Source organism: Rousettus aegyptiacus, unplaced genomic scaffold (assembly GCF_014176215.1).
Source record: "Rousettus aegyptiacus isolate mRouAeg1 unplaced genomic scaffold, mRouAeg1.p scaffold_m13_p_14, whole genome shotgun sequence".
NCBI lineage: Eukaryota > Metazoa > Chordata > Mammalia > Chiroptera > Pteropodidae > Rousettus > Rousettus aegyptiacus.
The window spans coordinates 8,825,690-8,850,966 of NW_023416289.1; the positions used below are offsets into that span (position 1 = coordinate 8,825,690).

The 25,277-nt window shown below is 51.0% G+C and overlaps 1 protein-coding gene and 1 pseudogene across 1 annotated transcript; one reads left to right on the forward strand and one right to left on the reverse strand.

The window, feature by feature from the left end:
* The first annotated feature begins 477 nt into the window (after nucleotides 1-477).
* On the forward strand, nucleotides 478-4,953 carry LOC107502674 (chymotrypsinogen B). The gene is made up of 7 exons (XM_016130100.2): nucleotides 478-590; nucleotides 2,311-2,414; nucleotides 2,515-2,594; nucleotides 2,699-2,777; nucleotides 3,017-3,197; nucleotides 4,134-4,267; nucleotides 4,723-4,953. The coding sequence occupies exons 1-7, from the start codon at nucleotides 539-541 to the stop codon at nucleotides 4,882-4,884; spliced, it is 792 nt and encodes a 263-aa protein (XP_015985586.2). The 5' UTR covers nucleotides 478-538; the 3' UTR covers nucleotides 4,885-4,953.
* Nucleotides 4,954-21,650: 16,697 nt separating this feature from the next.
* LOC118611736 lies at nucleotides 21,651-21,769 on the reverse strand (annotated as a pseudogene).
* Between the last annotated feature and the right edge of the window lie 3,508 nt (nucleotides 21,770-25,277).

The following is a 25,277-nucleotide window of genomic DNA, read 5'->3' on the forward strand; positions in this document are numbered from 1 at the left end:
TAATGCATTGAACATGCTCCTTGCTGAGAACCCGCAGCCTCCGTTCATAGGGCTGGAGGCCTCCCAGTAATGGCCAGCTGGGATTCTTTTAATTCTTCGATCCCATGGCGAAATCCCCTGGAATTAGGAGCTGAGGATCCTCCCTGTTGCATGGGGCACGGCGGAGCCCACTGAACCCACATCCTGGCAAAGACCGCACAGAGCTGGGCTCTGCGGGGCCTGGGCTCCCAGCCTGGGTGCTGGCCTTGCCTGCAGTGCCCTTGGACTGCCTGGCATTGCCAAGTCTTCTGGGTGACACTGGGCCAGGGCAGCTGCCCTTTTCCCAGGGGCCGGGGTGGCCCGGGCTGAGAGCCAGGCCAGGCTGTGAGAGGGGCTTGGCCCCCACTTACTGCTAAAGGTCCCTGAATAACAGGGAGGGTGGCTCTCAGGCTCCTCTGACAGGGCAGGGCCAGGGGCACTGGGCGGGCTTTTGGGGGTTCCAGGGGCTATAATAGGGGCCCTCACGGCAGTCACCCCACATCTCCCTGACTGCAGCAACATGACCTTTCTCTGGTTCCTCTCCTGCTTCACCCTTGTGGGGGCCGCCTTCGGTGAGTGTCAGGGCAGCCAGGTCTGTGAGGAGGTGGGGAAGAGGTCCCTGAGCCCCCAGCGGCCCAGCAGCCAGGCCTTGTCAGAGGGGCTCTGTCCAGAGTGGGCCCCGAGGCCTGGCCCAAAGGAAGCTCTGAGGCCCCTGCCCGCTACCCACAGGCCTCGTGTCCGGACAGGCAAGCCGAGGCTGCAGTGGGGAGAGGGGTCCCCTGGGAGCTGTCTGAGCCTCGTGCACTACGCCAGGCGGGTAGAAAAGTAGAAAAGACCAGCCTGAGCCCGGCTGAGGCCCGAGGCCCCAGAAGCGGCCCAGGCGAGGTGCTGTGGGCACGGCGTGGTCGCAGACACCTCCCAAGGCCTCCGCCCGAGTTTTTTATTTTGCGCCAGGCACTTGCTAAAGTTTTATTTTCTACTTGAAAAAAAGAAGCGTAGTAACAAATACAGAAAATTATATGACTCAGTGATCATCAGGGTTTAACAAATGTCACATTTTTGCAGATTTGCTTGAGGTATTTCTTTTCAAACAAAATAGATTCAACTAAAGCTCCCCGCTGCCCTCCTCCCTCCTCCCCTTAGAAGGTGACCTCTCTTCTGAACTTGCTGTGTATCATTTCTGTGCAGGGTTGGTTTTTTTTTTTTTTTTTTTAACCAATTTACTACATATTTTAGCTCTGTAAACAATATATAACCCTTGTGAAAGCTTACATAAACAGCATGCTACTCTGTTTGCCTTTTCCCACCCACGTCATGATGTTTTAGATTTATCCCCATCGACGACCCAGCCCATTTAACAAGTACTCAGCTGTGTAAATACATTGCGGTTCGGTTCTAATCTTTTTGGCTATTACAAGAAAATAGATTATTATGATGACGTACGTTTTGGTGATAATCTTCATGAGTGGCTGGTCCCTCTCCCTGTTCCCAGGAGCAGGAGGGGCAGGTAGCCAGGCTTGAGTGACCTTCGAGGCAGCCTGGCTGGTCACAGGGCCTGTACCAGCCTGACTTTCCTTCCTGTTATCACATGGTGACGCCCAGGCACAGGTGCTAGACATTTATTTATCTGATCCTGACCCACCAAATGATCACGGACATATTAGATGTACACCTTTTCTCATTCTTCTATGACAGTTCGAGTCCTTTGTTTTCTGTTTCCTCGATGTGTCCTTTTAGGGTGTGGGATCAAAGTTCTCATTTATTAACTAATTAAGAAACTAAACCTTGCACAATGAATAGTTCCTGAAATCTCCAGAACAGAGAATCCGACACGGCCCGGCTGTCACACTCCCCTCGTTGGCGTCATGAATTCCCGATTCCCCTTGCACTTGGCTTATCAGATTTCAATTCTGCGCCCGCTTCACCCCACCAACCTGAGGGGAGAGCTTTGGCCTGTGACTTAGCATCCTTTGCTCCCCAGTTTAGGGATAAAAATAAGCATTTGAGCTTCAGCGATAGGTCTGAGAGGACTCAAGCCAGGCAGTGTGATTGCTCAGTCCGTGTCCTGCTTTTTGGGGCAAGACGGCCCTCTGCATCCTTGGGAGGGTGACGGGTCAGCAGGCTGCCTGGAGGGGGGATCCCTGAGCCGAAGGCTGGAGGGTGCCTGGAGGGGTTTCCGAAGGGGCAGAGGGTGTGGCAGTGGGTCCTGTGCTGGCCTGGGGGGCTGAGGCGGAAATCGAGATTTCCGCAGATGCCTCCAAACTCTGCCCTTCTTCCGGCCACACTCTCCAGGCTGCGGGGTCCCCGCCATCCAACCCGTGCTGAGTGGCCTGTCCAGGATCGTCAATGGGGAGGACGCTGTCCCCGGCTCCTGGCCCTGGCAGGTGTCCCTGCAGGTGAGGGGGGGATTCTGCACGAGTCGGGGACACACTGGGTGGTGGGCCCGCTGGGGGCCGCCGCTGTCCAGCCAGCGCCGACCCTGCCGTGTTCCCCCAGGACAGCACCGGCTTCCACTTCTGCGGGGGCTCCCTCATCAGCGAGGACTGGGTGGTGACCGCCGCCCACTGCGGGGTGAGGTGAGGACTGGGCAGGCCCGGGGCTCTGCTTCCAGCCCAGTTTGGGAGGGCGAAGGGACCAGAGCATGTTCTAGGTCCTTAAAGCCCCCCCATGCTTCCCATAGCACCTCCCACCTGGTCGTGGCCGGGGAGTTCGACCAGGGCTCGGATGAGGAGAATGTCCAGGTCCTGAAGATCGCCAAGGTACGCCCAGGCCCTGCCGCACTGGCCGGGGAGTGGGGCGGGGGCTCGGCCGAGGGGCGGGGACAGGGGCAGGAGGGAGGAGAGCCTGCAGACCCAGCATTGGGCCTCAGAATGCTCGCCGCCGGTCAGGGTCTCCTCGCCCTGAATGCGTCATCGGCAGAGGAGTTTCTCTCCTTGACGGCCGCGGGTCACTGATTTATGCCAGGGCCTCACTTCCTAGTTCTGGCCGCACCCCACAGGTTTTCAAGAACCCCAAGTTCAACATACTCACCGTGCGCAATGACATCACCCTGCTGAAGCTGGCCACGCCCGCTCGCTTCTCTGAGACCGTGTCTGCCGTGTGCCTGCCTGACGCTGACGATGACTTCCCCGTGGGCTTGCTGTGCGCCACCACGGGCTGGGGCATTACCAAGTACAATGGTGAGCGTCAGGCGGCCTTTCCACCCACCAGCCGCGTCTGCATCTGGGGTTGGGGCTGCCTGAGCAGCAGGAGTCTCCAGCTGGGGCCCACAGGTCTCTTTTTAGATTTTGTCTAAGTTCCAATGGTCATAAATCTTCCCAATTCTTTATTTAAACCCTGCTAACTAAAACCCTACAAAACAGGAATAAAATACGGTTTAACGTACAGCCAGCTGCTGAAAACACACGTAAGTACCAGCAAGTACCGCCCTCAGCACCCTGCACCCAGTTCGACGCGTCCCATCCCCAGCCGGGACTTTGTTCCGGATGTGGGGAGGGCGGGTGCGTCCAGCTCGCGGTGACGTCTGGGCCGAGCGTCAAAGGTCCAGATCTGGTTCGGGGCCGTGAGGGTCCAGCTCATCTCACCTTCCCCGGCTGCTGGCTCCGCCCGGTTTCCTTCCTGCCGTGTCCCAAGTTCTGCCCAGGCCGCGGCTCGCCCGGCTGGTCCTTTAACAGGACAGAAGCAGCCAGGAAAGGGCAGCGGCGGGAGGCTGCTCCCTCCTCGCTGCCAAGCGTGGCGGGTCCCCTCCAGCCTCTCCAGCCAGAAGGATGTCACCCCTTCCCTGGAATGGGGACGTGGCCCCTCCACCCACTGCACGGGGGCTGGCAGGACCCACGCTGTGCCCGGACCTGGCAGGGCGGGCTTTGTTTGAACCACCGGGCTTGAACCGATGTCACCACTGCCCAGTGTGGCACCGGAAAGGAGCCTTGTCCCACAGATCTGGTAGGGTCTGAGGGAAGGCGAGGAGCTCCGTGTCCATGCCCGTCGTGACGGCGAAGGATGAGGACCACGCGGGGCCAGGGCAGGGTCTCTGGGAAGCCCCTGGTCTCTCCCACGCAGAGTAGGCCGGCGGGTCGGCGCCCTGACCACCCCCCCCCCCCCGTCTGTCCCTCCAGCCCTCAAGACCCCCGACAAGCTGCAGCAGGCGGCCCTCCCCCTCCTGTCCAACGCCCAATGCAAGAAGTTCTGGGGCAGCAAGATCAGCGACGTGATGGTCTGCGCCGGCGCCAGCGGCGTCTCCTCCTGCAAGGTGCGGTCTCGCTCCCGCCACCCCGCCGTTCTCAGTGACCTCGGCCCACCTGGCCAGGCCGGGAGGCCCGCTCCCCTCTGTCGCCGTCTGCTTAACCTCACTCTTTGCTCGCTGCCCCCGCGAAAGCCAGGACTGGCACTAGCAGATGCCTCGTGAGGGCCCAAAGTGGTGCGGGGCTTCCCCGGGGGGGGGGGGGTTTAATCTGGCACCAACCCTGTGAGCTGGACGTTTGCGGCCCATGTTACACATGATGGCCGGGCCGAGAGCGTGAGGCACCTGCGCCAGGCCCTCTAGGAGCAGGTGGCAGAGACTGGGCTCCCACGTAGCCCAGAACCACGTAGCTCATGCACGGCCACTGAGCCCGCACTTGTCACTTCTCTGCACACCCCCTGGGCTCGGCCATTTGGGGGCGCACTCGGGCCCTGGCGACCCCTTTCATCTTTTTGCTCCTGCAGGGTGACTCTGGCGGCCCCCTGGTCTGCCAGAAGGACGGATCCTGGACGCTGGTGGGCATCGTGTCCTGGGGCAGTAGCACCTGCTCCACCTCCATTCCTGGAGTGTACGCCCGCGTCACGGAGCTCATACCCTGGGTCCAGAAGATCCTGGATGCTAACTGAACTAACTTGTGGTTCCTACCATCCCAACTTTGAGTGTTCCCATTAAAGGCATCACTACAGAAACACTGACTGCACGTTTCTGAGTGTGTGTGTGTGTGTGTGTGTGTGTGTGTGTGCGCGCGCGCGCGCGCGCGCCCGCTCGCCCTGCCTCTGCCCAAGGAGATGTGGGGCTGTAGTTTCCCTGTTAACCACCAGGGGGTGGTGTGACCGCTACCTCGCCGGGGACAGGTACTCCCACAACCCCCGCGTCCTCAGGAAGCTGCTTTTATCTCATCTTTCCCGCTCAGAACTTTCTCTTGGGGTAGAATTTAGGTTCCACTTGCTGGAGCCAGTTTCAGCCCAGGGAGCTTTCTGGAAGGCAGGAGTCCCTTTTCTGGCTATGCGGCCCATCGACTGGTGGGCACTGGGACCAAGATAGCATATCCGTGTATGTTTCTCCCTCCACCACATGCTCCGATAACCTTACTCTGCCTTTAGCTCCCCCACACCCAGTGCCCTGCAGTGAGCATCCTACCTCCACCCTTGTCTGCCTCCGACCGCAGGACCCCGCACCCATGGCACACACACAAAACCACATAGCTTGGGACCTATCAATCCAGACCCTGAGGTTGGCGCCACTGACCGTTCAGCTACCTCCTCGTCCCCTGTGTTTTCTGAGATTAGTCAGTTACATCCAGAGGCTTGATCAGACTCAGGTTCAATCTCTGCCACCAGACTGTAGGTGGCGCTGTGTTCCGCATCAGGAGCGATCAGGGCTGGCTGGCTCTCTTTTTCTGAGGTCAGATGATTTTGATGCTCTGTGCCTGGAGGCTTTAGTTCTTGGAGGACTTACAAAATGGTGGTAACTTAATTTTAGCATTGCTTTATCATTTATCATCTGGAATACTTTTAGAGAGATACTTTTCTATTTATCATTCAATTACCCGGTGGTACTGTTCATGCAGGGTATATGCTTCTTTTTCTTTTACAGGTTTTTAAAAATGTTTTCTTCTTTTACTAATTTTTAAGATAGTGAATTTGTTCTCTATCATTTCCCAAAGGTGACCCTATTAACTTCATTTTTGTTTTTGAGAATCATTATGTACTCATGGATTTAAATATACTTGAAGGTTTTGATCCATTGTCATTGTTTTTCTTATCGAAGCTCCAATACGTGAATTTCTGTTGAAGCAACCGAGGCCCTCAAAATTCTCATTATTTTGGCCTATGAGTGCAAATTCCCTCAAGGGCACTGAGTACTAAGTCCTGCAATACACATGGAGAGAGGTCGGAGTCCCTAGCGGGTGTCAGTCCCTTGAGCTCAGGAGTAGGAGGCAGTGGAAGAGGTCTAGGTACCAGAAGATCACAGCTATTCACTGCCAGTCCCACCAAGAAACTGCCCTGGGCTCCATTTCCTGCTCAGCAGCACCCAGAAGGGGTTGAGGGTGGGTGGGGGTGTTGAGAAGGGGCCATGGAGGTGGTCTTCCCCTCCTCCTTGGCTTCTCACACACACAGAGCTTCTGCACCACCCGTTTATTTCGAGGACACCTATACTAGTTTAGCATAGATGGCCCTGGCGCAGGCTCCCATTGGCCCAAAGCACTGGAGTCGGGAGAGAAGCAGACAGAATTCTGACGGTTCATTTCCTACTCTCCTCCAACAGCTGAGCTCACAGTGATGACCACACCCAACTCCAGCCCAAATCACCCTCTCCTCTCTCCTCTCCCAGGTCTTTCTCCTAGTTTTCTTTGTATCTTGATGTTTTTCTTTAGGGTTCCTTCAAGATGATCCATCTTGGGGAGGCAGCCTCCTGGGGTCTGAAACGTCAGTCCTGAGGTAAGGTTGCCACCTGGTGGTCAATGTGAAGACCGCATGGCTATGCCTGGTCTCTGGCTTCTAACCCAGAGCTGTGCACAAAAGAAATGTGACCCAAATAAGTGATTTAAAATTATCTGGTAGGCTGACTAAGAAAGTCAAGGGAAATAGGTGATTTAATTTTATTAATACGCTGTTTTTAATTCATTCAATGTATCCACATATTATCATTTCAGCTTGTAATCAACGTTTTAAAATTATTAACGGTATATTTTACATTCTTTTTCTCATACTGGTCTTTGAAATCCAATGTGTAATTTGCACTTGTAACACATCTCAATTATGATGATAATTTTTCATCAGGGGTGGTTCATATGCATTTAAATTTCATAAAAATTACAGTTGAAAAAGTAGACATACATACCCAAGTTATTACAAATATTTTGAATTAGGTGTTATACTGAAAAGGCCAGTTAAGCAACAGACACGCTTCCCCCACAGTCGCCCCCAGGGAAGGGTCTGCTGCTCCATATTCTTGTTCCGTTAGACTTTGACATAATGCATACTCCCCACCTTTTCTCTGTCTGTAGGTGAATCTGCTTCCTACTTAACTGAAACATCTGAATTGACCAGAAGAGTTAGTCACCGTGTACAGCCAGAGAAGGCCACACCATTCAACGGTCACTTCTCCCCCCGGGTGATGGGCTGTGATGAGCCCTGCGGGGAATGACTCGTATCCCAGCATCTGGCAGCATTGCCAGCAGACAGCCCCACGCCATGCCTGCGCTCTTCAAATTTCCTCAGCTGAAGAGAATCATCTTGATCAGGGTCATGCCTCGTTTCTGGGCCGTCCACATCACTGATTGGATAGTGGGGTTTTTAAAGCCCTAGTCTCTTAGCCCAAACTTGGGATAGTGATGAGACTGTTTTTCCCTCTGCCTGACCCTGCGTCCATCTCCTGGGGCTTCTCCGATAAACTTGCCCTGTGCTAATCTTCACCTAGAGTCTGCTCCCTGGGGAGCGCGAGTGGTGGTGGCCGTTGGGGCTAGGAGTGGGCCCCCGAAAGCCATGCTAGTCGGGATGCTGGAGTTGGAGCGCTGACTGCCGGCCGGCTGGCAACGAGGACCCCTGCACCACTGGTACGGGGAACGTGGACCTTGACCCAAGGTAACGATGGAATTGTTAAAACTTCTGCCACTGACCCGACAAACTGGGATGGTGTTCTGGTGGAAAAGAACTCACTAGTGGGTTCCAGATATCGGGAGGCCAAGAAATATGGAGGGAGAAATTGTAAGGACGGTGAAGTGGTGTGGCTGTCGCTAAGCACGATTAAGTGTTTGGAAAAAGAAAAAGCTGAGAATGATTCACAGGCAAGTGAAAGCTGGCTGTGGGAGCCGGGGAGCCGCCCACAGAAAGGCTCTTGGCTCCTGCGGTCACACGCACGGAGGACTGGTCCAGGACCGAGTCCCGGAGCAGCCAAGTTCCAAAGGTTAAACCCTCACCCTAGAAAGGTCTGTTAGGACAAGGTCAGGGTCCTGCAGGACAATGACACCCAGCATCGGCCCTGACTCTGCTCCTGGCCATGATGGTGTGTGGGGCCTGGGAAGAGAGTACAGACTCCTTCCCCAGGGAGCTGCAGGACCCAGGCAGCAAGTGCTGGCCGGGGCCAGGAGAGGACGACGGGGGCTGGAGGCCGAGAGTGAGTGATCATGGTTGGGGCAGAACCTGAGAAGGACATGGGAGAGTTTACCGATTTGGGAGCACTCACTCAGGATAGAGGTTTTAAAGCTCTTGCCAGACCACCAAGCGGGTGGTACCCACCTGCTGCCCCAATGGCTCTCAGGAGCGTGGAAGTGGCCCTGGAGCCCGCTGAGTGAGGTGGAGATGCCAGAATCACCGTGTCAGGGGGTGGAAGAAGGGATCAAAGGGCTGGGAGAGGTGGCGTGATAGAGCGGGTGCGAGGCGCTAGGTCAGGAAGAATGCCCAGTGGGTGGCTTTCGCAGGAAGTCCCGGAAGACCGCACCCGTCTGCCAGAGCAAGAGGGAAGGGGCTGCTGAGGGGGTCAGCATGGCGAAGTTTATCAGACACCCCCCCACACACACCCCAGGCCCGGGCGAGTGCTAGGAGGCACTGCAGAACCGAGGCTGATGGCAATATGCCGGAGCCCGAGAAACAGGGGCCAGGTGGCTGTAGTTTCCATCATGAGTGGCAGCTGGGATCCCGCCTGGTGAAAAGAACCTGGCAACCCTGGGGCGGAGCAGAAGGACCCCTGGAAGGGGCACTGCTCGGTCTATACAATAAGAAGAGAGCAAGGTCAGGCGATGGGCCAGCTAAGCTGCCTCAGTTAAAAAACCTGGCATTCCGCGGCGCCTTGAGTTTGTATCCGGCCCTTTTTGGCCTCACCCGGCGTTAGATGTTCCCTCCCCCTCATCGCCCCCTCTACACTCCCATGGGGCACCTGGAATCGCGTTAGAAACTAATTGCACTGCATTGGGCTCACCTGTGTCCTTGATTGTCTCCAACTAGATTGTGGGCTCTATGGGGCAGGAGCTGGTCCTCTCTGAGCGGCAGTTCCCAAAGTGGGGTACTCAACCCAGTGGCAGGCCCCCAGGGAACTTGTTAGCAGTGCGTGAGCCTGGGGTTCTGCTTTTATTGGGGTCAAGGACAGGGGCCTAGGGTTTTGTGGGTTCATTCTTTATTGAATTTAAAACATAAGAATGGTAACTAAAGCTGGGGAAAGAAAAACAGATGGTCAGTTGTCTGAGTCCACCAGAGAGAGATCTCTAAACGAAGGAAGCTTTCGGGCGAGGAGGGCGGCCTGGTTCTTCATCTCCGCGAGGTAGCCATCTTTGAAGCAGACACCTCGGCAATCGGAAGCCTAAGCCAGGCACTCGCGCTACAACAAAACCAACTGTCAGCTGCTTCCGCCACGGTCCACCCTATGATGCAGGGCAGTGGGGAGCACGTTAGCAGCCTGGGGTGCGGATATGTGACAAGTCTGGGATAGGGGAGTTGTAACCGAGCAAGCACACATCTAAAGACTGCAGTTGCAAATCTTATGATAATCATACGGGCAATAGATTCAGTCCATAGCCATTGTCACAAGCTTAAAGGAACCAGTCATGAAAAAGGACAGTGATCTTGGGGCCTAGGAATCTCTTCAAAGATTCGGGGAATATTGAGGAATATTTTAACATCTTGGGCCATCCAACAAGGTGATATGTTCTCTGGACTAGTGGCCAGCCAGGCGATGGGTGATCCTCCCATGTGACTACCTCATCGGGGTGTTGGTCACGGGCTGGAGGAGGCCAGCCTGCATGATCAGGTAGCTGTCCTTTTATTCCCAGAGGCGCTCCTCCAAAACACACAGATTTGGGGCACGTTTATATCACAGGCTAAGGGAGGTCTTACAGATGATATTTAGGCATCCCTGGGACCAACCACGAGGGCAGGACAAATTGTGGGAGCACGGTCCCTGTCACCGGGTGGGTATTATGTGCAGGCAATTATAGGGCCAGTTAGCTTGAAGCAATATTTGATGACTAGAAGTGTGGGGCCAAGTGTCATTTAGATATCACTTCCAGAGGGCCTTTTGCTGCCCAGATTCAGTAGCATGCTGGCCTGAGACTTTCCAATAGAGCTCTCCAACTTTCTACGCTTTTCCGTCCTATGCTGCAGTTGTGGGTCGGATTGGCATTATTCTGTGCGATGGTTAGGCCCAAGGGCCTTACAAAGCCATAAGAATAGCCACAGCCCCACAGAGCACTGACATTTGATGAGTGTGAGTCAGGTTCTTCTGGCTGAGCCGTTTGCATATTGACTAACAGCTGAATGCGGCTGCTCTCTCGCTGAGAAAGTTGTGGGTTGTGTTAACCTAAAAATAAAAAGCCAATGCGAGAGGTCACAAGCCTCCCAAAGAATCAGAGAATAATTCTTGGGGAAGCACCGAGTCAGGCAGAACCCCAGATAATGTTCCGATTATGGGGCAAAAACATGGGTTTTTATGAGCAAAGGAAAGGAAACAATTACATGCGTAGAAGGAAGAAATTTCTGTTGGTGCTAATGAGCTATGTGGTGTTCTTGGGTGATACACGTCAGTCCTTGTGGTGAAAAGGTCCACTTTCCTCTTAGGGCTGCACGGGGCCATTCGGAAGGCAGCACTGTGCTGACGAAGGGCAGAGTTTATTTTGCCCAAGCCAAACATTCCAAAGGTTCAAGGCGCGAACATGCAAGGCCTTTCCTCCGGGATGACGGCTCTGGTCCATTCTGAAACGGCCTCACTGATATCAGTTCTGCTCACTTTCTTGACACATTCTCATCTCCAAGTGTGGCTTGCACCTACCAAGGGGGGGGGGTGTTTCTTTTTCTCTTGACACTCACACTGTGCCACTGGACAGTCCTGAGGCGACGACTTCTACTGTCTGTAAATTAGTAGGGGAATTTAGTTTCATGAGCTATCCCTTGTAGCCACTCTATTCCGGGAGAGAGGCCGGCGTGGAAGTGGCACCTTTTGGGGACTCCTCAGTGGTGCCACGGTTTCTGAGGAAATCATCTCGAGCTAACTCGACGAGCTTTTGGCCTGAGGGGTGGACATTCGGCGATGAGGGGGTCGTAGTGTGACCCTTCGTCAGGTCACCAGTGTGAGCAGACGGTGAGGTGCCGGGAAAATCATAGCAAGAAGGGGGACGCGAAGTCAGAGGATAAAATAAAAGGATGTGGTTTTGGAGGGGAAAAGCTCAAGGATTGTCAGAGGTGACCCAAGGTGGAATTTTGGGGGATGTATAATAATTGGGAAGTGGGGTATGAAAGCCCGGGGGGTAAGAATGAAGCAAGACCAGGGGCTGGGGGAAGAGTTCAATCCATTCAGAGGGACCGTTCACCTGGACGTGACTTGAGGAGAGTCTCTCTGAGCAGGCTGTTCTGGCCCTGGGCGAGGCCGGCCCTGGGCGGGGGGAGCCTGGATGGAGCTTCCGAAGGATGTTGTGTTGGGGAGCCCACTGCTGAGTCTCCTGAGGGTGGGTACCGCGGTCAGAGTCCGTAACGTCCTGCGATCCAAAGGGGATGATAGTCAGTGTTGTAAGGAAAGAGACGACCTGTTTCGAGGAGAAATTCCAGGTGGGAGTGGCCGAGAGGAGTCCCACGTATCGATGATCGTGACAGCAAATCTGGAAGCCCCAGTGGAAGTGGGCGGTGGGAGAAGGAAATCAACCTGCCAGTATGGTCGGTCTCCCCGGGGACTATCTCTATTGTTTGATTTGGCAGCAGAGAATGTCCTCGTTTACCGCAACCTTGGCTGCCGCCCACATTGCTGAAGCATGAGGTCCCTGGTGAGCTGAGGTCATGCAGGCCCGTCTCACGCGCTGTCCTGGGCAGCGTGTGGAGGGCTCCATGGGTCAGGCTGCGATATTGTTGACAAAGGCTTCTGGCCAGGAGCCGTGGTTAGTGTGTGTGGGAACGGGAACACGCGTCCCACTGATGGGAACCGGGGCCTCTAATTCCTTCTGTACCCGGGCGCCCCAGATGGGCTTGTCTGCTACAAGAAAAGTGTCCTTCAGCCATTGACCAGACCAAACGCAAGGCCATTGGGAACCACCCAGCTGTCTGTGGAAACATGGCCCCTGTAAGGGGAAGGTAAGGAGCTGCAAGTTCCTCCCACTGGGCCCTCCGCCACTAGAGAGGTGACTTAGGTGGGAGGAGTTGCCTCAGCCTCCAGGGGGCTGCACTGCCCACAAGGGTGGCATGGCTATCTGTCAAGGACACCAACTGAGTGAAATCAGAGAAAGATAAAATACCAATGATTTCACTTATATACGAATCTAAGAAACAAAGAGAACTAATCAAAAACAGACACACATGTAGAGGACAATCTCCGGTGAAGCCGGAGGGAATGGGGTTGGGGGGCGGGGAGAAAAGAAGGAAGGGTTAAAGTACTAATTAATAGCTGATAGAAGGTCGGGGGGTGGGGAGCATGGCGTAGGGAATGCCGTCAGCAGTAATGAAATGGCTTAGTGGAGAGCCAGAGGAGCGAAGGAGTAATCGGGGGGGTCGTTTCGTAAACTGCATAAACTGCATAAATGACTAACTACTGTATACTGAAATATAATAAAATTAAAAAAAAAAAAAAACAAAAAAAACCTGCCTGTTCATCTGACAGCTAGTCCCAAGCAGCGCCTGGGGTAGTCAGAGCCTCTCTTATCACTTCCTCAAGGTTCAAGGACAAGTGACTGAGCATGGGGAATTCACATCCTCCAGTGGTCTGGAAAGGCATTTGACGTGCGGGTTAGCCCTCTCCTGAAGGTAGCCTTCACCAAGGAGACATCAGCGGCCCAGCAGAGCTGCTGGGAGGCGTCTCCGGCCCAGGGCATTACAGGAACTTGGGCGAGAACAGGAACAGGCAAGGAGGCCAGTTAGGACCTTGGTTTCCGGAAGGACCCGTCGGGAGGGAGAGAATCCCCCTTCACCTTTCTTAAATCCTTACGTCTGGACTAAAATAAAATGGACGCAAAACTGGACTGACAGGAGAAAAAAAAATTGAATATGTGTGCATGGGCGATCATAGATGATATTCAGAGAAATGATGAAACAGCCAGTGTTTTATATGTATATATATATTTTTTTTTAAGCAAAGAAAATATAAATTAGAAGAATTGACAGGACAAAAAAAAAATCCTTAGTATTCATCAGGAATCTAAGCAAGGCTTGAGTATTCATTAGTGAGAAATCTAAAGAAAGTCTGGGTTTGGGTGGGTTTGATTATGTGGGTCCCTGGGCCCTGGATCTCTTAGCTGAAGCGATGAGATTTTCCCTCTCGCCCCTCCCGGAGCAGGGTGATTTCTGGGGTCCAAGGCGACAAGGGGGGTCGCGGTGCCCTCCTGGCGCCAGCTGCTTGTCAAGTAAATTTAAATCAGAGTAATCAATATGCCACTGTGGGGCATTCGGGGCGGCCTGCCCTGGCTCTCGACGAGCCCCGGAGGAGGCCGCAAGCTGGCTCTCAAAGGGTAGATCCAGCTGCCAACGGGAGAAGGTGCTCGGTCTGAAACCACAGACTCGCGTTTGACCCAGAGGCTCCAGGAAGCGTTGTCGGATGTGGCCGAGGACTCCGCCTGGGACCTGGGGCCAGGAAGCCTCAGCTTCCCCAGTGCACTGTTGGGCTGCACCCCAGTGACAGGTGGCAGACTTGGGGTGGCTGTGTGTACAGGACAAAGACTGAGCGCCAACCACGGATGTGTCGTCCCCAGAACATGAGAAGACCTAGCATGTGTCGTGCCTGAGGGTAGTGAGTGGTTTAAAGGTCGCTGGTATTTGACTGTTAGGGGAGTCTTCCACACGTAGATGCCCAAAACTTGAGGAGAGTCTGGGCCTTGGATCTTGTGAGGGGCCGCTGACCAGTCGTATTGGTATAAGTGGTCTGTGAGGGGTGCCAACCCGCCCATACCGCTTCCTCAGGGGGACCCCTCAGCATACTGTCGTCGATAGAACGCCCCAAATGATACTTTTCCAGTTGTAAGGCACCTTAATCCTGGTGGCAGGGTTCATATGCAATCGTAGGACTGTGTAAGTATTCTGTCGGGAGTCAAGGCCATGGGTATTGTGCCCTTTCAAAAGTGAATGCAAACTGGGTCTGGCGTCCCTCCGTGACCAGAACAGGTCGGTGACCGTGAAGGCTGCTCTCTGGGCCCATTGTGTGTCCTCAGCCAGCTCTATAATATGAGGAACTGGAGCCTTCATGGGGGAACCTGAGCACTGTCGTTTCCGTGGTCAATGGTGAGGCATCTTTCACTAGTGGCCGCGGACTACGGAAAGGGGAGGTCGTGAGCTCAGCGGCTCGTGCCTCACAGCTTCACTGACAGGGCTAGGCTTTCTGCGCCCTGTTTCTGTTAAGAAGTGTTCACCATCTTGATGGGAGAGGAAGAGTCCCCAGTACCTATTTGCAAGTCTCACCAAGGAAGGCCAAGAGCCTGGACTTCTTTGAGGGGCGGGGGAGCTGTTCGAAGTGAACGGTTTCAATAATACAAACAAATGAGTTTGTAACCTTTGTTTACCAGCCATGCCCTGCAGGTGGAGAGAATTTAGAAGGATTGCCTAGAATGACAGTGACTTGAGCCCTGTTTTTAATAGCGCTAAAAAAAGACTGTGCCTTTTTATTGCCTCAGTGGACCACCAGAGAGGTATAGGGGTGATTGTCCCTAGGAGGTGGGACAAGTCGTAGAGAGCCACCAGTTTCCTAGGGTAGAGCCTTACATGGCTGCCAGTCCTGGGGGTTAAGGAAGGGGTGGGGAGGGCAATCGTGGGGCAGGGAAGGCTGCGGCTGGGCAAACACTGGTTTCAGGGCCTAGAGTTTCAAGACTGGCTGTCAAGTGGCCAGGAACACCAAGCGTTTGTAACTCCTGGGAGAGGTTTGCCTGCATAGCTCCTTAAGGAGCGTATCAGTTGGGGGGGAACCTCTTCTGGGAGGGAAGCTCGTTTCAGGCAGAGCCTTCGGGGCAGCGGGAGCAGCAGGCAGCAGTCTGAAGCACCTGGGCACCCGGCTGGGGGTCTTCTCCGCGTCTCCCCGCCAGTCCTTTTTGGATGGTTTTGGTATCAATAAAATGTAGTCATGATGCCCTGGAATTGGGGGCAGCAGCCTTATAAAGAACCTTCTGGATTCGTGCTCATGTTGGGGGCATTTTCAGGGTTGGAAATGAAGGTCATTTGAGTCACTACGGTTATGGAAATGATAAACCCATTTGTGATATTATGATTTAAAATAAATTGTATTTGGTCTTCATCTCTGTTTCTGGTGGTTTCTGGCATGCTCCTTAAACCCTTGGAATTTCCTAAGTGATATGAGCCATAAAGATGTCTTTTGTTATGTTGATGAAGAAGTGGCTTTTGGAACTCACCAGAGGTTGGGGACTGGTTACCAGGGGAGCCAACCAGGTGATGAGAGGGTTGGAGGTTTCAGTGTACCCCCAACCTTAGGGGAAGGGAGAGGTCTGGGGACTGAGTTCAATCACCAATGGACCATGATTTAATCAGTCTTGCCCACGTAACAAAGCCTCCATAATAAATCAGAAGGACAGGGTTCAGAGAGCTGCCACGTTGGTGACCAAGTGCAGATCTGGGGAAAGTCGTACCTTGTAGAGGGCAGGAAGCTCCGAGCTCTTTCTCCGACCTTGCTTTATGAATCTCTTCCACCTGTCTGTTCCTGAGTTACATCTTTTTATAATATAGTTTATAATATAATAAAATAGAATAGAATATACAACATGACATAGTATAGTGTGTAATCAGGTTTCCTGAGTTCTGTGAGCCGCTCTAGCAAATTAGTTAAACCCAAGGAGAAGGCCCTGCGAACCGATTTAGTCAATCAGAAGCACAGGTAACAACCTGGGCTTGCCACTGGCCTCCAGTGGCAGGGGGTGGGGAGGGTGTGCAGTCTTGTAGGACTGAACCCTAACTCATTTCTTGTAGCTGCAGTGTTTACCCTGAGATAACTCGTGGATTACAGTCCTAACTTTACCCCCAAATATCTTTTTTATTATTTTTCCATCGCTCTAGTATATGGATAGTCCTTGGAAACAAATGACATCGTTCCATTTATAGCATTCTGTTTTTAGCAGTGGTATGGCCATTTACAAAAAATAATAATTCTCGATCGCTGACAATATCAGATCCTAGAAAACGGAGCAGCCCTATGCGTGATGTTAAATTGACGCTGGCAGTGAGCTGTCCTTTTTTTTCCTAAATGGCAAAAGGGTTAAGCCAGGGGTCCCCAGCCCCCGGGTCACAGACCAGTACCAGTCCGTGGCCTGTTAGGAACCAGGCCATGCAGTAGGAGGTGAGCGGTGGGCAAGCAAGCAAAGCTCCATCTGTATTTGCGGCCGCTCCCCAGCGCTGGCATCACCGCCTCAGCTCCACCTCAGATCGTCAGGCATTAGTTGCTCATAGGAGCACCAGTCGCTGGTGCCAGAAAGGTTGGGGACCACTGGGTCAAACTACGGAATCTGATATCTCCAGGTAAATAGCGTCAGAACTGAGTCGGATTTTTGGACACCCAACTGGTGTTCAAGAATTGCTTATTGGTGTGGGAACCCCGGCCCCACACGCATATTGGAATTGGGTGCCACGACTTCCAAGAACCGTGAGGACGTGCACCACATCCTTGACCAATGCGGAACCCCTCTGGACGCTTCCTGGGCCCCGCTCAGCGCCAGAGCAGGCCAGCGTGCCGAGGGCCCGCTGGTACGGCCCGACCGGCAGACCGCGCCGGTCCCGCGCAGCTGGCGGGCCTCGCTGGTGTTTTCCATCCTTGGCCGTGCTCACTGAAGGACGGGGTGGGCACCAGGTGGTAAAAGCCCAGGTGAGGCGAGGGAGGGCCCCAGTGGGAACGCTGGTGGCTCCCGGGGCCTTTGCCCTTCCTCTCCCTCCCCACCAGAGGCCTCGAGGACCCTGCCAGCTCTTCCCCTGGGGGCACGGATGCCTTGTGAGGCGTGTTTCTTGGCTCTGTGCGTAAAGCTGAGGGGCCCAGGGTCTGTGGCAGCTCAGCGGAAATAAGCAGTAGCCTAGAAGGAGCTTTAAGAAGGTTATGGATTTAGGGTTTTTGAGGTACCGGCCAGCTGGTGCATTTTGGCAACTGTAGCAATTCAGAGCCCAGACCAAAAACCCGCACTAGCCAATCAGCTTCCTTCTCCCGTCTGGCTGCACAAAGTCTTAGAAAAGTTTTGAATTTCGATTAAGACGTAGTTTCTGAGCTCAGTTTCTACTTTGCGATTTTCTCCCATTACCTTAATCTTACGAGTTGTTGCTAGTAGGAAGGGAATGTGGGGATGACGTCCCCGTGAGCTGTCTTTGTAGGCGGCCGCTGTCCTTCCCAGGGTGCCGCACGTGACCTCTCTGGGTGGGGGGTCCGCCTCCACTGGCGCAATCCTCGCTAAAGGGTCTTTGGGGAAGACCTCGGCACGTTGGTGTGCCCCGGCGCTGAGCAGCACCCAGGAAGCGTCCAGAGGGGTTTTGCGTTTGTCAAGGACGCGACGCATGTCCTCAGGGTTCTTAGCAGGTGCTGGCACCAGATTTTCAGGACACTTGTATTTTCGTCCATTGATGTAGGACCCATGATATCCTCCTATCAGTCAGGAGACGAAGAGCCACAGTGGCCGCGGCTGCATTGCTCCTGTCACGGTGCTGTTGGCTCTGGTCACAGGGCTATTTGACTAGCCTGGGTGAGGACTCGTGGTCCAGGCATGACCTGCCAACTCAGTGGTTGAAGACGGAGGTGTCCTGTCCTCCTTACCTATCCGAGCATCCTTTCCTTGTGCCTTTAGGCCAGAGCCTCTCTTTGGGTGGTGATAGCCTCATTCTCCAGTCTAACCTCCTGAGCGCTACTTGGCCTTGAGGTGTGAGATCCCTCTTGTGCATGTCAATTAAGGTCTTTAAAATTTACAGTCCATCAGGGAGCCAGACGGACCTTTCAGAACCAGCCTCGTGGCTGGACTGGTCCTTGTGGTTCTTGTCACGACTTCAAGATACCTTCTGCGATAACCATCAGTAAATTTGGAAAAATAAACAGGGTTTATTACTGAAATTTCTGGAAGGCACACTGCAGGCTTGGGGCCATGCAGCAAAGTTGTGGGTAGACAGGGTGGACTTGGGGTTCTGCTTTCATTGGACTTGAGAGTAGAGGCCTATGGTTTTGAGGGGTCATTCTTTTTTTTTTTTTTTGGCGAACTTTAAAAAAAGCAGGAATTGCAGCATGATAAAAGGAAAAAAAAAAAGCAGTCAAACATGATACCTCAAACAAAAGAAACGTGCGTACATGTGTGCACGTGCGAGCACTTGGCCTGGCTCTTTACCTAGCTGTGTGGCTGGTGATGCTTAGCCAGGTTCGTCTTGGAAGTGGATGCCGCAGCAGCCAAGGGCTGAAGTCAGTCACTTGTATTACAAAACAACAACAAAAATACAAAAAAACAAAAAACAAAAAACTGTCAGGTGCTTACACTACAGTCATCTTGTTATTGATTTCTAATTGAATTCTGTCGTGGTCAGAGAACACATTCTGTATTTCAGTCCTTTTAAGTGTGTTACGACTTGTCGTATGGCCCAGCATGTCTGTCTTGGTGAATGTGCCACGTGCACTTGAGAAAGGGTGCCGTATGCTGCAGCTGCTGGGAAAACCTTTCGTTAGATCAGGGCGGGTAACGGCGTTCATATTTTTTTATCTTTATTGAATTCTTGTCTTATTCTATCTAACAGTTGCCGAGAGGTGATAAGACGTCTGACTATGCTTGTGGGTTTGTCTATTCTTTAAATGTGTCCATGTTTGCATGCATGTTACATACACGTGTCTTTTCGAACTGACCCTTTTATCGGCAATGATTACACTTCATCTCTAGCAATGTCTTGAAGTCGACTTTATCTGATATTATTAGTGCCATTCCAAGCTTATTATGTTTATTGGTTACATGTAATATTTTCCTCATCTACTTACTTTCCGCTCATCTGTGTCTCTATATTAAAAATGCGATTCTTATAGAGCATATGGTTTGGTATTGTCCTTAAAAAAAATCCATTTGACAGTTTCCGCTTTCTATTAATGTGGTTGAATTTTACATCTACCATTCCGCTGTTTTCTGTTTGTCCCTCCCCGCCCCCTTTCCTTGTCCCTCTCTCCTTTCTTGCCTTCTTTTGGATTAAAAATATTTTGAGTTCCATTTTAACTTATCTATTGGCTTTTTAGATGTACCTCTTCCACGGCTTCTTTTCAGTGGTTGCTCTAGATTACAAAAGACGACCTTAATTCTTCATACTCTTAAGTACTGTACCACTTCGTGTAACCGAACCAAATTCCTTAGCCTCTCTGAAGTGGTCTCTTCATCTATACACGAGAATAATAAACTTGTCTCATGGGTTATTTGACGATTAAACTGTCAATGAATGTGAAAGTGATAGCATCCTGTCAAGAGCAAGCAGTACCTAGATGCCACCACACTAATGCAGTCAGTACTGCCGTTACTGCTACTGCTGGTCCGGTGGTAAATGTCATTAGTGTTTGACCTCCTGAGGCCACAAGGGAGCCATACTGAACATCCTCGCCAGCTTGACCACCTTGGGGTCATGTGTTTCCATGTGCTCTTGTTGATGGTGAATGTGGAAAGAGGTTATCAGGCCTTGATCTTCCATTCCTCTAGACGGCCTGCTCCAAAAATGAGTTTATCTTAGCAGGGTGCCCCTTGGCTGCCCATTTCTTGCCCAGACCTGGCCATCTTGTGTCTACTCTTTAGGCTGCTCCTGTACCCAGTATAGCCATGTCAGCTGACCACAGCCAGTCCCAGCCCTGCCCCTAACTTAGTCCTCGTCATAGACAAAGCCTGGCTTTTGTTTCAACATTAAGCGTTTGTTGTCCTGAGCAGTGATCTGCTGAGGCCACAGCCCCACAGGCCTTCTGCTACCTTCAGATGCATACTTCCCAGCATGACAGGCCTCCCCACACCCATCTCTCCCTCCTCAATTCCAACGGGGCAGCCTCTGCTCAATCCTGGCCTTTCTTCATTTCCCTAAGAGTCAACAATCTGCCATCTGCTGCACCCCCTTTTCTCACTCTCAGTAATGACCTCGACAACCTGCAGAGACATGGGCCTCTGATAACTTTTTTCCACATTCACCATCAACCAGACAGAGTGGAAAGTGCTAATATCGGCCCTATCCCCAGGTAACCTGCAGTTAACTGTACGTGATTTTGAGGGCGTGGAATTCCAGCGTTTGGAGGTGGGGATGGGTAATGCTCAATAGTCTGGATGGGCTGGAGGCAGGAGGAATGGGGCAAACAACAGAAGACACTAGATACAGATCTAGGGAAGCAGAAGGAATTCAAGCGAACTTGAATCCTTGCAAGAAGATCGTTACTAATTGTTGACAATCAGTAACAGATAGAAGGAAGCACTTGGTGGCTGTCTGAGAGTTTGCTGAAAGTAACTGAAATGGGGTCTATGGACTGGCGGAACTTCACGCCTTAGGCTTCTCTTCCTAAGTGGGGTTTCGGGGCAACTCTACGCCAATTCTCCTTCCAGTTAGCAACATGGCTCATTTGCTTTTTATTTATTTCTTTTCTTTTAATATTTTTTTTTATTTTTCCAATTACATTTGACATACAATTTATATTAGTTTCAGGTGTACAACATAGTGATTAGACATTCAGATAACTTACAAAGTGATCACCCTGAGAAATCTAGTACTTGATACCATCCACACTTATTGCAATATTATTGACTATATTCCTTATGCTGTACTTTACAGCTCCACGATTATGTTGTAACTGCCAATTTGTACTTCTTAATCTCTTCCCATTTTTCACCTACCTCACAACGCCCCTCCCATCTGGCACCCCTCAAAATGTTCTATCTATGAGTTTGTTTCTATTTTGTTTGTTTTGTTCCTTAGAGTCCACATTGTAAGTGAAATCATATGGCGTTTGGCTTTGCCTGACTTACTCTACTCAGCACAATACCCTCTAGGTCCATCCATGTTGTTGCAGATGGCAAGATTTTATTCTCTTGTTTATTTTTATGGCTGAGTAATATTCTGTTGTATACATGTACTACCTCTTTTTTATCCATTCATCCACTGATGGACACCCAGGGTGCCTCCATATGTTGGCTATTATAAATAATACTGCAATGAACATACGGATGTGTATGTATGTCCCTTCAAAGTAGTACTTTGAGTTTCTTCGGTTAAATACCCAGAAGTGAGATTTCTGGGTCCTTCTTTGTCTCTTGTTACAGCCTTTGTTTCAAAGTCTATTTTGTCTGGTACAAGTATTGCTCCTTCAGATTTTTTTTTTTCATTTCCATTTTCATGAAATATCTTTTTTAATTCCTTTACTTTCCGTGTGTATGTGTCTTTCAGTCTGAAGTGAGTTTCTTGTAGGCAGCATATATAAGGGTCTTGTTTTCTTATCTATTCAGCCACCCTATCTTTAAAAAAACAAAACAAAACATCTACAGCACCTGGTATTCCTATGTGGAATCCCAACCAAGTATTAACTAGGCCTAACCCTGCTTAGCTTCAGAGATCGGATGAGATCGGGCATGTTCAGGGTGGAATGGCTGTAGAGCACCCTGGCTTTTGATTAGAGTATTTAATCCTTTTTCATTGAAGTAATTGTCGATATGTAGTTATTGCTATTTTATTCTTCTTTTGATACCTATTTTTTTCTTCTTAAAGAAATCCCTCCAACATTTCCTGAAACACTGACTTGGGGGTGATGAACTCCTTTAGCCTGTTCTTGTCTGGAGAGTTTTTTATCCTTCGATTCTAAATGATAGCTTGCTGGGTCGAGTAATCTTGGTTGGAGAGCCTTGCTTTTCATCACTTTGACTGTTTTGTGTCAATCTCTTCTGGCCAGCAAAGTTTGAGAAATCAGCTGACAATTTTATGGGAATTCCCTAAAAAGCAATAAGGTAACTAATTGCTTTTCTCTTGCTGCTTTTATGATTCTCTTTAAACTTTGGCATTTTAATGATGATGTGTCTTGGCGTGGGCTCCTTTGGGTTTATCTTGTATGGGACTCTGTGCTTCCTGGACTTGTATGTCTCTTTTCTTCAGCAGGTTAGGAAAATTTTCCATCTCTATTTCTTCAAGTAGGTTTTCAATTTCTTGTGCTCTCTCTTCTCTTTAAGGTACCCCGATGATGCAAATGTTATGCTTGATGTTGTCCAAGAGGCTCTTTAAACTATCCTCTTTTTAATTTTTTTCTTGGTGCCCTTGTGATTGGGTATTTTCCGCTACCTTATCTTCTAAATCGCTGATTCGATCCTCTGTTTCATTTATCTGTTGATTCCTTCTAAGTATTTTCACTTGTTATTGTATTCTTCATTTCTGACTGGTTCTTTTTTTTTGTTTTCTATCTCCATTTTTGTTTTTTCTTTGTTAAAGTTCTCACCGAGTTCATCTACCCTTCCCCTAAGTTCATTGAGCATCCTTATAACCAGTGTTCTGAACTCTGCATCTGGTAGATTGCTTATCTCCACTTTTAGTTTTTCTGGGGCTTTGTTCTTTCATTTGGATCACGTTTGTCCCCCCATTTTGGCTGTCTCCTTGTGTTTGTTTCTATGTATTAGGTAGAGTCCTCCAGTCTCCCAGTCATAGTAGAGTAGCTTTATGTAGTAGGAGGTGTCTTCTGAGGCCCAGTGGCACAGTCTTCCCTGGTCACCTGAGCCAGGTGCTCAAAGAATGTCCTGGTATGGTTTGTTTGTGTCCTCCTGTTGTAGTTGAGCCTCTGTTGCTGTTTGCACGTTGATGGGAGGGGTCGACACTTGGGCTAATTAGTTGTAAGGACTGGCCAGTGAGGGGCCCAACCCTATGGAGCAAGGTTCACTTTAGCAGGGCTCTGCTGTCTGCCCCGTCTGCTCTTTGGGTGTATCCTACTCAGATGCAGCCCGAGGTGGTGCTCCAGCTCCAGTTAGGGGCCTTCTGGGAAGAGCCCACCTACAAGCCAAGTTCAGCGCAGCCTGTGTACTGTACTGCCCAGGGCCACGTGGCAAGAGTCACCAAACAATATGTAAACAATATGTAGATGACTACCACTTGTGCTGGGCTTAGAGGTACCACAAAAAACTAAGTCAGGAGCCGAGGCTGGCTATCGCTAGTGCCAGGCTTGAAGCTGCTCAGCAAGAAGTACATGGCATGCCGAGTCCAGATGCTACTTTTTGGGGTTTTGTGAATTTTTAAGAGTTTAGGAAAGTCTGCAGCATAAGCTAACACAGGCTATTTGTATAGAAAAAACCACTGGAAGCAGCCTGGATGGGCCTACAAGTTTGGAGGGGCAGGGTCTCAGGGAATCACCTGGATGAGGTGACTGTGTTAGCCGAGTTGATGGAGATGCAGATATGGCTGCTGCCTGTACATACACACAGGAAAGGGAGAGGGCTCAACAAAAGAAAAATGGACTCTACCAGCACTTCTGTCTGGGAGACAGTCGCCCCTCAGCCCTTGCCCTGAAGTCAGACAATTTAGTTCCTCCCCGTATGTCCCTGGCACCTTTGGGGCAGCTGCCTCAGTGCCGGAGTTCAGAGCGAGTGAGTCCATCACCTGAGTTAAGTCTGCGTGCGGGCCCCTTAAGAAGAATATCTGCAACTCCCATAGCTGTCTCACTCAGCCACGATCTCTACTGGTTTTCACAGGCAGAGGTCGAGGCCTTCTCTTCCTGGCACTGAAACCCTGGGTTGAGGAACCCAGTGTAGAGCTGGGACCCCTCGCTCCTCCAGGTGAAAGTGGGGTGGGCAAGGTTCTGCAGCCAAGATAACCCTCCTGGTTTTCAACCACCACACATGGTTAGACTGACCCATTTTACATCTCCAACACTCCTACTAGTCTCAAGGTGGCTTCTTACATATGTCCTCAGTAGTGGGACTTTTCTGACAGACCTCAGGCGACTCCCAATGATGGTTGTTCTGTAGTTTCATTGTAATTTTGATGTGGTAGCAAGAGGAGGCAAGCACAACATCTACCTCCTATGCCATCTTGACTGGAAGCTATTCATTTACTTTTTAAAAAGCAAGTAATACTACTCTTTATTTAAAACTCTACTGTGGCTTCACATTTTTCTCACAAGGACAGGCCCAGCCTATACCTCTTTCCTGCTTCATCACATAGCCTGTCCTCTGCCCAGGTTTTCTGTCTGACCCCGGGGAACCCTCTGTCATAATGTAATCTATTCATTATCGTATTTCCAGCAGCTCATAATGCCTGCTCCTTTGTTGGTACTCAGGATGTCTTTTTGGGATGAACAAACAAATGAATGTTCCCACATCGACTGCCATGGTTAGTGTGCACAGCCAGGGTCTGGACTTCTCATGGGGTTTTGTGCGTTCTCTACTCACCAGCGACTTGAGCTCTTTGGCACCCATCTCTGAGTTCTTTCACAGGAGTTCTGCTAACCTCAATAGGCGTGTTTTGGTTTGTTTAACATTCTGATAGTCCTTATAAAACCAAGAGAAAGAGGTAGGTTACACATGAAATGATTCTAAGTGTGTGCCTGAGGGGGCAGGAGGAGAGATAGGACCTGAGGATAAGGTTACCAACAGTGAGCCAAGAGCTCAAAAATGGAGCAGAGGGATCCCAAATGTGTTCAAAAGATCATCGCTCAGCAGGACGAGCTATGAGCGTTTTCCTTTTCAAAAACACCAGAGTGCAGAGTAGTCAGAAAACTGTTAAGTGGAGACCAGGTCCCAAGAGTACACTGTGTTTTGGCCAGCAGGACTTGATATGACAGCCAGGGAACCAGTCGAGCCTAACAAGGCCTGGGGATGGCACAGGCTCCTAACTTCCTAGACCGAATGCCTGATAGGGATGCTGTCACCTTATCCCCCATATGCCTATCCTTAGACTTATCAACAGTAGAGTGCCACCAATTAGATTTATCCCTACAAGATTTATACCAAGCAGATAAATCCTAACTTTAGATTTATAAAGCATAAAACAATGAAAAAGTTAAATTATTCAAGTACTTTGGTTATGGAAAAATATAGAAATGGAAAAGATATCTCAAAATATCGGTGAAATTAGAACAGGTCACAGGGCCAAGGGCAGTGGGCGTTGGGGTCAGTCAGACAGAAGCCTGA

Bases quoted from the DNA above. Each gene is read 5' to 3' on its own strand.
- LOC107502674 (XM_016130100.2), top strand. From the start codon at position 539: ATGACCTTTCTCTGGTTCCTCTCCTGCTTCACCCTTGTGGGGGCCGCC. The intron at 2,778-3,016 runs GTACGCCCAGGC...CGCACCCCACAG, and splicing joins AGGTCCTGAAGATCGCCAAG to GTTTTCAAGAACCCCAAGTT. The intron at 4,268-4,722 runs GTGCGGTCTCGC...TTGCTCCTGCAG, and splicing joins GCGGCGTCTCCTCCTGCAAG to GGTGACTCTGGCGGCCCCCT.